The 13,258-nt window shown below is 36.3% G+C and overlaps 2 protein-coding genes across 5 annotated transcripts in view; one reads left to right on the top strand and one right to left on the bottom strand.

Moving 5' to 3' along the window:
* Positions 1–13,258, bottom strand: part of CALHM4 (calcium homeostasis modulator family member 4) — a 34,317-nt gene that overhangs the window by 8,213 nt on the left and 12,846 nt on the right. For all 4 annotated transcript variants that reach the window (XR_002733072.2, XM_023218975.2, XM_023218976.2 and 1 more), the window contains exon 2: positions 9,751–9,858. Coding sequence is in view for 1 of the 4 variants with exons in the window: in XM_023218975.2 (XP_023074743.1) it covers positions 9,751–9,809 (59 nt within the window). In the remaining 3 variants the exon portion in view is untranslated. The remainder of the gene's footprint in view (positions 1–9,750; positions 9,859–13,258) is intronic.
* Positions 8,047–13,258, top strand: part of TRAPPC3L (trafficking protein particle complex 3 like) — a 50,210-nt gene continuing 44,998 nt past the window's right edge. The window contains exons 1-2 of the mRNA XM_023218978.2: positions 8,047–8,184; positions 10,228–10,325. Of these exons, the coding sequence (XP_023074746.1) occupies positions 8,143–8,184; positions 10,228–10,325 (140 nt within the window). The 5' untranslated portion in view covers positions 8,047–8,142. The remainder of the gene's footprint in view (positions 8,185–10,227; positions 10,326–13,258) is intronic.

The following is a 13,258-nucleotide window of genomic DNA, read 5'->3' on the forward strand; positions in this document are numbered from 1 at the left end:
TTACAGCTGAAAGAACGCTGAGCTCAGATTGATTACAGCTGAAAGAAATTGAGGGTGAGCTCCTTTAGGTATGAGTGAAGGGAGGAATTTCTTTTTTTTACTATAATTAAAAAGGAGGCTCGCTTAGAAAGCAGGCTGCCTCCAACTTTCTATGTGCTGCTTTGTATGACACAAAATGCTGAGCACCAGCAAATAGAACATTGAAAGCAAAACGAGACATTCTTAACCTTGTACTAGACCAGCATCTTGTCACCATAAAATTATAATAAAATTATTAATGAAAATTATTAAATACTAGAGCAATCCAAAATTTAGGGCTGGCTGGAATGTTCCTAAGGGTTCTGCTAGAAGAGCTCAAAAGATTTTCCAAAGGAAAGAACAAGGCTAGATGCCCCTAAAGCCAAATCACAACAAAATATTCTAACTTTGCATAAAAATTTTAAATCTGCTTGCATTCACAGCATATTGCTATGTGCTGCTTAAAAATTTAAGTTGCAGATTTGTTTATAGGTATCTTTTTGTTATACGCAAATGTGATTTTTTTTTTTTTTTTTTTTTTTTTTTTTTTTTTTTTTTTTTTTGAGACAGAGTCTTGCTCTGTTGTTGCCCAGGCTGGAGTGCAGTGGCCCGATCTCAGCTCACCCCAGAACCTTCTCCCGGGGTTCATGCCATTCTCCTGCCTCAGCCTCCCAAGTAGCTGGGATTACAGGCGCCTGCCACCACGCCCGGCTAATTTTTTGTATTTTTAGTAGAGACGGGGTTTCACCATGTTAGCCAGGATGGTCTCGATCTCCTGACCTCGTGATCCGCCCACCTTGGACTTCCAAAGTGCTGGGATTACAGGTGTGAGACACCACACCCGGCCGATATTTGTTTTTTAATAAAGTTATATATCTAAAAACAAAAAGTAAGATGTTTTCTGTGTGTATTTAACCAGTAAACATTTATTATAGAATTTCTATATAAAGGGCACTGAAATAGGTTTGACTGGGTTTATAAAAAGTGAACATGATATACATTTCTCTTCTCAAACTTTTAACTGGATATGGTTAAATACATCATTAGTGAATGGAAATGTAGCACTGAGAAATTCACCCCAAATGCAGTATAAACAAAGAAATAAAATAATTATTTTTGAAAACAGTTAAGCAACTACACAATCTGTCTAGTAGGAGTTCTGGAAGAAAAAAGGAAGGAATAGACAGGCAATATTTGAAGAAGAAATAACTGAGAACTTTGCAGAATCAAAGAAAAGTTCTTATATCCGAAGAATGTTGGGTATTCTGAGCAATATACAGAAAAATAAATGCACAACTAAACACAGTAAAACCGCAGAATGTGAAAAATAAAGAGATATTCTTTAAAACTATCAGAAAGAAAAAAACAGATAATGTACAAAAGAATGGCAATGACTGACAGCAGACTTCTCATTAATAACAATAAAGACCAGAAGATATTATCTTCAGAGTGCTTAATACCAGCCAAACTATCATTCGAGACAGAGCAAAATGAGGACACATCAAGGCTAAGGGAATTTACCATCCACAGAACCTCATTAGGAGGATTACTAAAGGATATATTACAGCAAAAAGAAAAATGAGCCCTGAGGAGAGACACAGGAGCAAAAATAATGATGGGCACAAGTATAATCTTTTAAAAGTCCATTCACTTCAGAAATAACTAATTTTTATTTCAAAAGTTACAACTAAGGCAATATATTATTATAATAAGATGTCACTGCATATCTACTAAAATGTCTAAAATAAAAAGACTAGCCATACCAAATGTTGGCAAGGAGGCAGAGCAACTGAAATTCTCATGTACTCATGGTGGGAATGTGAAATGGAGTAAACACTTTGGAAATTGTCATTTTATTTAAAAGGTAGCCATATATCTACCATATGACATAAGCACTTGTCTCCTAGTGACTTACACAAGAGAAATGAAAGCACATGTCTACATGAAAACCTGCACATGAATGTCCACAGCAACCCTATTTAGAATAGCCAAAAACTGGAAACAACCCAAATATTCATCAACAAAGCAATGAATCAACGAAGTATTATACATTCATACAATTGAATACTACTCAGCCAAAAAAAAAAAAAAAATAAGGATAAAACAATTGAAAGTAATGGCAAAAACCACAATTACATTTGTGCCAACCTAATATATATTAATAACATGAATGAATTCAGAAATAATTTTCTGGATGAAATAATTCAGGAAAAGTAGTACGTAGTGTATGATTCTTTTAATGTAAAATTCTAGGAAATGTAAATAATCTATACTGACGGAAAACAGACCAGTGCTTGCCTAGGAAGTCTGGAAGTAGGGATAAGAAGAGAGGGATTACAAAGGAATATGAGAAATATCCCTTTGTAATTCTGGGGTTGTATCAACTTGTGCCGTGGAATTTTAATTTAAGGAGGTGACTGAGTGACAACACAAAGAGGCCAATGCCATTTAAATAATTTATTGCCACATAAGATCATGGGGGCACATCAGGTTTGGTCAGGGGACAAGAGGTGGCAGGGAAAGCCTAGCTAGAGCCTCTATTGGGCACTCTGTGGAAAAGGCAAGGGAGGTCAGGAAAGACACGTAGGGTTGGCTAACTTAAACAATTCTGATTGGCCTTGGGGCACAGAGGCTATCCCTACTTGCCTGTGACCTGGCCATAGTTTATCTAAGGGAGGGAAAATATTGGCTTGGTAAATGAAAATTAGATAAGGAAGTGGTTCAGATTATGGGCTTTGATCACAGGGGTGATGTAAGCAACTTGGCCATTATTTGATCTTGTAATTAATGGATGCCAAATAGACAAATACAGAATCTGAGAAAACACAACTAGAACAGGGATGATGGAAACGTTAATTACACTGATTTATTTGGTGGCTTCGGGGTATAAGTGTAATCACTAAAAGAATAGAAATCCAACGCATAGATCATTCAAAAAAGAGGAAATACAAAGAGAATATTGACAAGAAAGGAGAGAGTAAACAATGGAAAGAGGCTGGTAAAGAGAAAACAGAAAATAATGGTAGAAATGGGACTAAATACATCCATAATCACAACAAAAAAAATTTTTCAACAGCTAACAATTACTGACACTAGTTACTGCTCTAAGAACTTTATGTTATTTAGTTCCTACAATAACCCTATGATGAGATACTAATATCCTCAATGTTTTTACAGATAAGAGGACTAAGGGGTGGAGAGATTACTCAGGAACATTGACGTGGCCCTTCCGCCCATCACACAGATAAGCGGAAGTGCCAGGATTGGGACTTAGGTGGTCTGACACATGCTTTTAACCAACCACTATTCCAGAGGTAGATTAAACTTACCTACAAAGTCACTGAAAAATAGAGTCATGCTGCTTACAAGTGATACTCTCAAAACTATACCACAATGCTTGAAAATAAAGGTACTGAAATATATATCAATGGGAACAATAATATTAATAGAAGGCAAAACTTAACTAAAAAGTGTCAAAAGGAATAATTTTGGCAATTGTCAACTTGTGTGTCTGTGATTGCATAACTTTGAAATATATAAAGCAATAACTAATCAAATTATAAAGAAAAATTCTTACAATTATGGATATATATGTGTGTGTATATATATATGATGGAGTTTCGCTCTTGTCATCCAGGCTGGAGTGCAATGGCACGATCTCGGCTCACTGCAACACCTGCCTCCCAGGTGATTCTCCTGCTTCAGCCTCCCGAGTAGTTGGGATTACAGCCATGTGCCACCATGCCCGGCTAATTTTTTGTATTTTTAGTAGAAACAGAGTTTCACCATGTTGGCCAGCCTGGTCTCGAACTCCTGACCTCAGGTGATCTGCCTACCTTGGCCTCCCAAAGTGCTGGGATTACAGGCGTGAGTCACCATGTCTGGCTGGAGAGATATTTTTAATATGCTTTTATCAGAAATGAATCAATCAAGTAAATATCAGAAAATATATAAAATGTACAAAGAACAAACTTAGCAAGTTTTGTCCAAGAGTTTTATATATATATATATAATATATAATGTATTTACATTTCAAAACAGCTAGAAAAGAGGTCTTGAAATGTTCTCAACACATGGAAATGATAAATACTCAAGATGATGGTTGCCCTAAATGCCCTAACTTGATCATTGTATATTCTATCCATGTACCTCATAAATATCATGTATCAACACAAAAATTTTAAAAAGCAAAGCCTGAAGTGTATATAGCGACATGTTTAGTAAAGCTTGATAGTAAATACCACATCTTTCCTTAGGCTTATAATTTTATTTTTATTTCTTACATATATATACATTTTGAGACAGAGTCTCACTCTGTCACCCAGGATGAAGTGCAGTGGCACCATCTCAGCTCACTGCAACCTCCGCTTCCCAGGTTCAAGTGATTCCCTTGCCTCAGCCTCCCAAGTAGCTAGGATTACAGGTGCCCTCCACCACGCCTGGCTAATTTTTTTTTGTATTTTTATATTTTATATTTTGTATTTTTTTGTATTTTTTTTTGTATTTTTAGTAGAGATGGGGTTTCGCCATGTTGGCCAGGGTGGTCTCGAACTCCTGACCTCAGATGATCCACTGACCTCAGTCTCCCAAAGCGTTGGGATTACAGACAAGCACCACCATGTTTGGCCTCCTTATGTTTATAATTTTATATTTAAAAATCAACTTAATTAAAGTATAGATGGTCCCCACCTTACAATTGTGTGAAGGCAATATACATTCAGTAGAAACCCTACATCAAACATGCATACAACCATTCTGTTTTTTTATTGTCAGTTCTGTATTCAATAAATTGCATGAGATATTCAATACTTTATTATGAAATAGGCTTTCTGTCAGATGATTTTGCTCAACTTAGGCTAATGTAAGTGTTCTGAGCATGTTAAGGAAGGTTAACTTAAGCTATGTTGCTCAGTACATGAGGCATATTAAATGCATTCTGAGTTCTGATTGGTTTATCGAGATATAACCCTATCACAAATTGAGGAGCATCTGTATATGGGGAGTAAGGAAGTAGAGAAGGAAACTGTAGACCATTATTTCAGGGAATTATGTAGGAAAGGATGGAGCATTGATTGATTAGATGTCATTATTGGATTGTAAAATTCTTGCTGTAAAGGAGTTTGTAGATGATAAATTCCCAAGTTTTACTATTGCTTACTGTTGAAAGAACTAATCACATCATCTGCAGTGCCAATGTGTAACTTGTCAATGACTGTGAATGACTACATTCATGAGTAATCAATTTTCTTAGTTCTTTTGTGATGTTATAATACTTCAGACTAGTGAACACCAGAAATTTATTTCTTACAGGTCTGGAGGTTGGGAAGTACAAGATCAAGGTGCTGGCATTGTTTTCTGGCAAGGGCTCTTCTCTGCTTCCAAGATGGCACCTTGTTGCTATATCCTCACATAGCAGAAAAGCTACAAAAGTCTAAGCTATTTCCTTCCAGCCCTTTTATAAGGTACTAATTCATTCATTAGGGCAGAGCCTTCATGATCTAATCATTTCCCCAAAGGCCCCAACTCTTAAAACTACCACAATGGGCATTAAGTGTAAACACATAAATTTTAGGGACATTCAGACCTTTGTCTTCTCTGATAGTTTGCGGGTGATCATACAACCCACAGATCAGTGGATGTCCTCCTTTGTTAGAGCCTTCCCAAGTGTCTACTCTGCTGCCCACGTATTCCCAAAGGACCAGCCTAGGGGCATAGCTCAATTCACCATTTCCTTGGGTTGGCTGACTGCAGTGCAGTTTGACTAGACTGAAGAATGCGTCTTTCTCCTAACCCCAGTTCCAAATTTAGTCCTAACAAGACTAAAGAACTCTTAGTAAAACACGAAAAACTTTGCTTATGCATTATCTTGAAATAATATCTTGAATAAATATCTTGCCTAGTTGGCTGCCAGGGCAGACACTATAGATCATGTACCTGCTTGAAACATCATCTTTGTGCTTTCTTCTATTTAAGGGAGGCGTACTTTTACATTAAAAAAGGAGTCTGTGGAACACAGGGCTCACTGGCATCCTAAGAGCTGCTGAAGAATAGTAGGCTTCATAGTCTGAAAACCAGTAAACCAGTGTCCCCTGTGATGGTGAGTACAGCTGTGGTCGTGCAGGTTGTGCTTTGTACAGTAGCACCTGGCAGGGTCTCTGCTCCTTCCTCAAGCTCTGTGTCTTGACTGGAAGGTCATGGAGCAGAGGGGAACCATGTCAGTGTGAAATAAAAGCTGGCTTTTTCTAATACACCCAATGACATCCTGAATTCTCCCGATGGCCCTAATGTGACCATACCACAGCCATTAGAGTTTGGTGAAATTGATTCCAGTACTGCCATCACTTCGCAGCAAGCACACCGGCCCTTTCTATGTTATTTTCTGCAGTATCTTACTCAGAACTGAGGATTGCCCACAAATTGACCCAGCAACATGCTGTCACTGAACCTTAGTAAGCTTTGTGAGTCGACTCTAAAATAGTTTGCTCTAACGTAATTAGAGTGTGTGCAGTACAAAATATATCTGATTTGGAATCATCAAATTTAGTCCAAATCCCTTCTTGTTGCCAACATCCAGATAACCTTGAACGCATTTCTCAACCTCTCTACTTTTAGATTCTTATCCTGTAAAATGGCCACAATTACAGTAATATTTCACAGATTGTATTTGAATTAAAATGAGATAAAGAGAATGAAAACCATGTTGTAAACTGTACATTTGATATATATATAAGTTGTTATTAATCGCTACTAAAAAACTCTCCACCCCTACCCCACAACCAAGTGAAATTAATTTTCCTGAGATCATACTGTCATAGAACATATGCAGTCATGGAAATACCATAGATATTGTAAAATTCCATTCAATTTATCCAACCACAAGAATAACCTATCATAACTAGTTTTTATATAGTGCATTTTAATGTATTTTATGGCACACCTGTGTCTTTGATTCTCACAATTATTCTGTGAGGTGGGTGATATTGTTGCCATTTTGCAAATGTGGAAACTGAGCCATAGAGCAATAAAATGGCTTGCCCAAGGCCACACAGCCAATAAATGGTAGGGCTGCAACAGCCTGAGCCTTCCAAGTCCTCCTAGGTTCTTTCAACTACACTACACTTTTCTTCAAAGTATTCTTGAATCTGTCCCTTTATAGCAAGAATTCGCCAGAACAAATAGGTCGAATGGACTCAAACTATAAGTAGTAGAAAACTACTTTCCTAAACTGAATTTTCCGCTTCTGTTTCTGGAAAGATTTTGATCTTCCTCTGCACCCTGCAGTTGTCAAGGTGAAAGGATTTTTTATTTGAACTTTAAGTATTTCTGCATAAATAAAGAGAGCCTTCAATAGCTAACATCTCCAGAACTCTCAAGAGAAAGCTAAGGGCTTACTTTGTCTACCAGATCATTATACTTTATTATACTGTAGAGCACCCATTTTGAACAACAGTTTTGTAAGAAAATATTGCCCGTTCTATCACTCCTTAATGTTGTTGATTGCTGCTAATGAAAAGAAAAAAAGGTTACCAGATATATTTGAATACTGCAATCACACAAGATAGGGATCTATGGTTTTGGGGACAATGTGATAACCATTGGTGTAGTTAAGGGATCAGGTTTGAACTCAGGATTTATCACCTACAGATTGCTGATCTTGTCTCTCTAATTCTTACAACAATCAATCCAAGACTGAATAATGCTAACATTTAGATCTATCTTGGATTGCAAAGTTTTCTGTTTATGATTTTAAAACAATGTCTTGGCATGAGAACAAAACACCACTCTAGAACTCCCTTGGGCTAAAGAATTTTTTGTGTCTCAGTGCTTCAGGTCTGACTTCACATTATCAGCTTTTATGGCTCTAGATTACAATTCATCCTTACAAATGAAGCAGTTATTTGATCCGTGGCAAGTTACGTGGCTATAAGAAAATCCTGTTGTTATGGTTTTTTTCCCTCTTCAGTTCAGCAAAGAGCAAAAGCAGTAGAGTGCAGAAGTAGCACTCCTGTCTCAAAGCAAGGAAGAGCTTACAAAAACAAAACAAAAAGACCTGGACTAATATACCTTTAAGAAACAGACAAAAGAAGATAAATTGAAGATCACATTCTTCATCTATCAAGCGCTATGTCTCGCCCTGCACACCGAAGACCAGAATACCATAAAATAGTAAGATCTTTCTACAAAGAGATTTTTTCTACTTCAGAGAAAATGTTTTCTTGAGTGATTTCTGATTTATTTTAAAAAGTGATGCTATAAGAATTTTTAGTGGAGGAAAGAGGGGCTTCAGCGAGGTGGATCATAAATGGAATAATTGTGATTATCTCCCACATAAAGAATAATCAATTCTTCATACAGACTTTAAGGTCTTCTTTTCTGACTAATTATATCCATACGAGTGTCAATTTTTTTTGCCTCTGACAGAAAATATGAAAATATTAGCAATTTTTTGTATTTCATACTTCAGGAAATAGGAATTTATATATATATATGTATGTGTATATAGGTATATATATGTGTGTATATATATAGTTGATTATGTGTAAAACTGAATAGAAATAGGTCATCAAAAAAGGATTGCCTTTAAAAATGTTTCCTAGTCTTGTTGTAACTTGGTATGTAATATTATCCGTTCTATATATTCCAGGTTAAGAGTTATTTATAAACCTTACTTTTTTGCAGATTAGTTTTAAATAACATTCTTTAATACCCTCTTAGTTTTAGCCATTCAGAAGCTACAGATACAAAAGCTCATTGTTAACTTTAAAATTCTGTTAATTATTTCAGGAGACTGATGGGCATTTGATATAATTAAGTAATTTCAGACTTGGTGTTTAGAATTGTAGTGACTAACTGGCATACTTCAGTTTGAAATGCCTGCGGATACCTCCTCTGGCATTCTGGTATCTTGATTTATTTTCCTGTGGGACTCTCAAGTGCTAAAGATAAATGATACATACTTCATATTATACCAAAATCACTTGATTTTATAACGCAGTTAAAATGTATTTTTATCCTGATACATTCATAACCTACTGAAATAGTTAATGATGTTCTCTCAGATATTCACATGATTATTTTTATTAGTTTAAAAACTATGAAGATAAACTTATGTTGACCTTTCCTAGCATCTGTGGTATGGATTTGAGACCCAACTGAACAGGCAGTTCAAGGTACAGTCCTTGGCCATGAAGCAGAATAGAGAAAGCTGGCCTTTATGGGTACTGAACCAGAAATTCAGCTGGAAATAAAATAGGTTTCAATATATAATAGTGCCCACCCATCAGGGGCAGAGAAGAAATTCCATTATTTCAGTTTGGCCTTAATTATAAATGGACACAGTGTTGGGACCATGGCATGTAGGTAGGGTATAATTTTTTTTTTACTTTTATTGTTTTCAGATTCTTTCGTTTTACTGGTAGTTACAACAATCTCATTCTCTCTCTCTCTCTCTCTTCTTCACCTTTGCTTATCTTTATGCTGTAGCATTAGTACATGGCAGCACTTTGTCTTCTGCTGTGGCTCTTATATGTTGAGCAGACTTTTCATTGATAATTTACCGGCATTTCTTGTGATTTATTATTAGGTTCTTGGAAGAATCCTAAGTCAAACCTAAATTGTCTTAAGCTTTAGTTTTCATCTATAATTTACTCTAAAAATGGGACATATTTTGGAGATTTATAAGGAAATATCACTTTCTCTTTTTTTCTCTAAGTAAAAAGAAAAGAAACTCACAAATTTGCTGCTACATTTGGGTTTATCCTGAAGGTCTCCTTGGCAGATCTGGGAGCCATTAGGGATTGTGCAGACTCCTGAGAAGTCTTATCCAATTCTTCCTTCCAACTGAAAACATGGTTGGCATATATTTTAGAAAAACAGAAATTTATGTTAGAAATTAGTATTTTTAAAAAACTGTCCCCCATGAAAATACATTGCAAGTTATCATGTAAGCAAATGCATAGAAGGATGTTCTCATGCTGAGAAATTCATTTTATTTAACAGCCCTCTCTCCCTCACCCCACATCAATGTATCCAAATGTGAATATAATTTGTTTTCAAAAGTGCGAGTTGTTGCAATAATAGGAGGAAGGAAAAAATGTACAGATGACCTCTAAGGCTACTTCAAACCAGATTTTGTAAAAAAAAAAAAAGAAATACAGTAGTATACTGTCATAACTTGCCTGTAACAAGAAACTACCCCTTTTTCTCCAGAATAAAGATCTCTTTGTCCTTACCTATGGAGCTCTGGTTGCCCAGCTGTGTAAGGATTATGAGAAAGATGAAGATGTGAACCAATATTTAGATAAAATGTAAGTGGAAGTCCTTCATTCTTATTGAATGTCTGTTGTTTCTTACATCACCTGCATTCTTGCTGCCTCTGATGACTTCCCTTGCTTCGTTTCACCAGCGGTTCTTCTATCTCAATTAATCACATCTGAAAGCTGAACATAATTTCTTACAAGTGCCATTTGGGTTGATAGAATAAAGTAATAGGAAGGAATTTTTAAAAAAAATTTTTATTTTTATTATTATACTTTAAGTTCTAGGGTACATGTGCATAACGTGCAGGTTTCTTACATATGTATACTTGTGCCATGTTGGTGTGCTGCACCCATCAACTCGTCAGCACCCATCAACTCGTCATTTACATCAGGTATAACTCCCAATGCAATCCCTCCCCCCTCCCCCCCCATGATAGGCCCCGATGTGTGATGTTCCCCTTCCCGAGTCCAAGTGATGTCATTGTTCAGTTCCCACCTATGAGTGAGAACATGCGGTGTTTGGTTTTCTGTTCTTATGATAATTTGCTAAGAATGATGGTTTCCAGCTGCATCCATGTCCCTACAAAGGACGCAAACTCATCCTTTTTTATGGCTGCATAGTATTCCATGGTGTATATGTGCCACATTTTCTTAATCCAGTCTGTCACTGATGGACATTTGGGTTGATTCCAAGACTTTGCTATTGTGAATAGTGCCACAATAGACATACGTGTGCATGTGTCTTTATAGCAGCATGATTTATAATCCTTTGGGTATATACCCAGTAGTGGGATGGCTGGGTCATATGGTACATCTAGATTTGGATCCTTGAGGAATCACCATACTGTTTTCCATAATGGTTGAACTAGTTTACAATCCCACCAACAGTGTGAAAGTGTTCCTATTTCTCCACATCCTCTCCAGCACCTGTTGTTTCCTGACTTTTTAATGATTGCCATTCTAACTGGTGTGAGATGGTATCTCATTGTGGTTTTGATTTGCATTTCTCTGATGGCGAGTGATGATGAGCATTTTTTCATGTGTCTGTTGGCTGTATGAATGTCTTCTTCTGAGAAATGTCTGTTCATATCCTTTGCCCACTTTTTGATGGGGTTGTTTGTTTTTTTCTTGTAAATTTGTTTGAGTTCTTTGTAGATTCTGGATATTAGCCCTTTGTCAGATGAGTAGATTGCAAAAATTTTCTCCCATTCTGTAGGTTGCCTGTTCACTCTGATGGTAGTTTCTTTTGCTGTGCAGAAGCTCTTTAGTTTAATCATATCCCATTTGTCGATTTTGGCTTTTGCTGCCATTGCTTTTGGTGTTTTAGACATGAAGTCCTTGCCCATGCCTATGTCCTGAATGGTAGCACCTAGGTTTTCTTCTAGGGTTTTTATGGTATTAGGTCTAACATTTAAGTCTCTAATCCATCTTGAATTAATTTTCATATAAGGAGTAAGGAAAGGATCCAGTTTCAGCTTTCTACTTATGGCTAGCCAATTTCCCCAGCACCATTTGTTAAATAGGGAGTCCTTTCCCCATTTCTTGTTTCTCTCAGGTTTGTCAAAGATCAGATGGCTGTAGATGTGTGGTATTATTTCTGAGGACTCTGTTCTGTTCCATTGGTACCAGTACCATGCTGTTTTGGTTACTCTAGCCTTGTAGTATAGTTTGAAGTCAGGTAGCGTGATGCCTCCAGCTTTGTTCTTTTGACTTAGGATTGTCTTGGCAATGCGGGCTCTTTTTTGGTTCCATATGAACTTTAAAGCTGTTTTTTCCAATTCTGTGAAGAAACTCATTGGTAGCTTGATGGGGATGGCATTGAATCTATAAATAACTTTGGGCAGTATGGCCATTTTCACAATATTGATTCTTCCTATCCATGAGCATGGTATGTTCTTCCATTTGTTAGTGTCCTCTTTTATTTCACTGAGCAGTGGTTTGTAGTTCTCCTTGAAGAGGTCCTTTACATCCCTTGTAAGTTGGATTCCTAGGTATTTTATTCTCTCTGAAGCAATTGTGAATGGAAGTTCATTCATGATTTGGCTCTCTGTTTGTCTGTTACTGGTGTATAAGAATGCTTGTGATTTTTGCACATTAATTTTGTATCCTGAGATTTTGCTGAAGTTGCTTATCAGCTTAAGGAGATTTTGGGCTGAGACAATGGAGTTTTCTAAATATACAATCATGTCATCTGCAAACAGGGACCATTTGACTTCTTCTTTTCCTAACTGGATACCCTTGATTTCTTTCTCTTGCCTGATTGCCCTAGTCAGAACTAGGAAGGAATTTTTTCCTACAAATATCAAGTGTGGGATGTTTTCTCTTTAGTTAGAAATCATTTCTTAAGTGACTTAAGAGTTGCTTATAAGCAAAATATGTGGTAAAATTGAAATTGTTCTATTAACAACATGACGGAACATCAAATTTTATTCTTTTCAGAAGTCTTTTGTTCTAACACAACTCCTTCCAATATAAATATATGCTTACACAAGCACAGACCATCTATTGAAAGATATACAAGGAACTCATAATAGTAGTTTCCTAAGGGGAAGATGGAGAAAATGGGAATTATAAATTAAAGGGAGAGTTTATTTTGTTTGAGATAGCATTTTTATTGTTTGAATGTTTTTTAATCCTTACCATGCTTTTCTTAAAAAACACATTAGGTAGAAAAACTCACTTCTTCCTTTTTAAATGAGACCCAGTCTCTTTGTCTTTATTATTGGCGATTCCTCCTGCACAAATTCTACCTTTTGATTTTCTCTGAATAACTATGTGATCATCAGATGATTGCCAAACAATAAAACAGCTGTCAATGGTTTTTGAACTTCTTAATTATAAACTCTGAAGAGGACTCTAACAGAGGAAAGACTGGAAAATGTGTACTGGTTAGAAGATTTATCTAGGCAGATTGAAGGGGAAATTTAGCCTAACATTTTAGAGCTTTTTAAAAGGGTTCATTGTATTTTCAGTTGAAATAC

Source organism: Piliocolobus tephrosceles, chromosome 5, assembly GCF_002776525.5.
Source record: "Piliocolobus tephrosceles isolate RC106 chromosome 5, ASM277652v3, whole genome shotgun sequence".
Taxonomy (NCBI): domain Eukaryota; kingdom Metazoa; phylum Chordata; class Mammalia; order Primates; family Cercopithecidae; genus Piliocolobus; species Piliocolobus tephrosceles.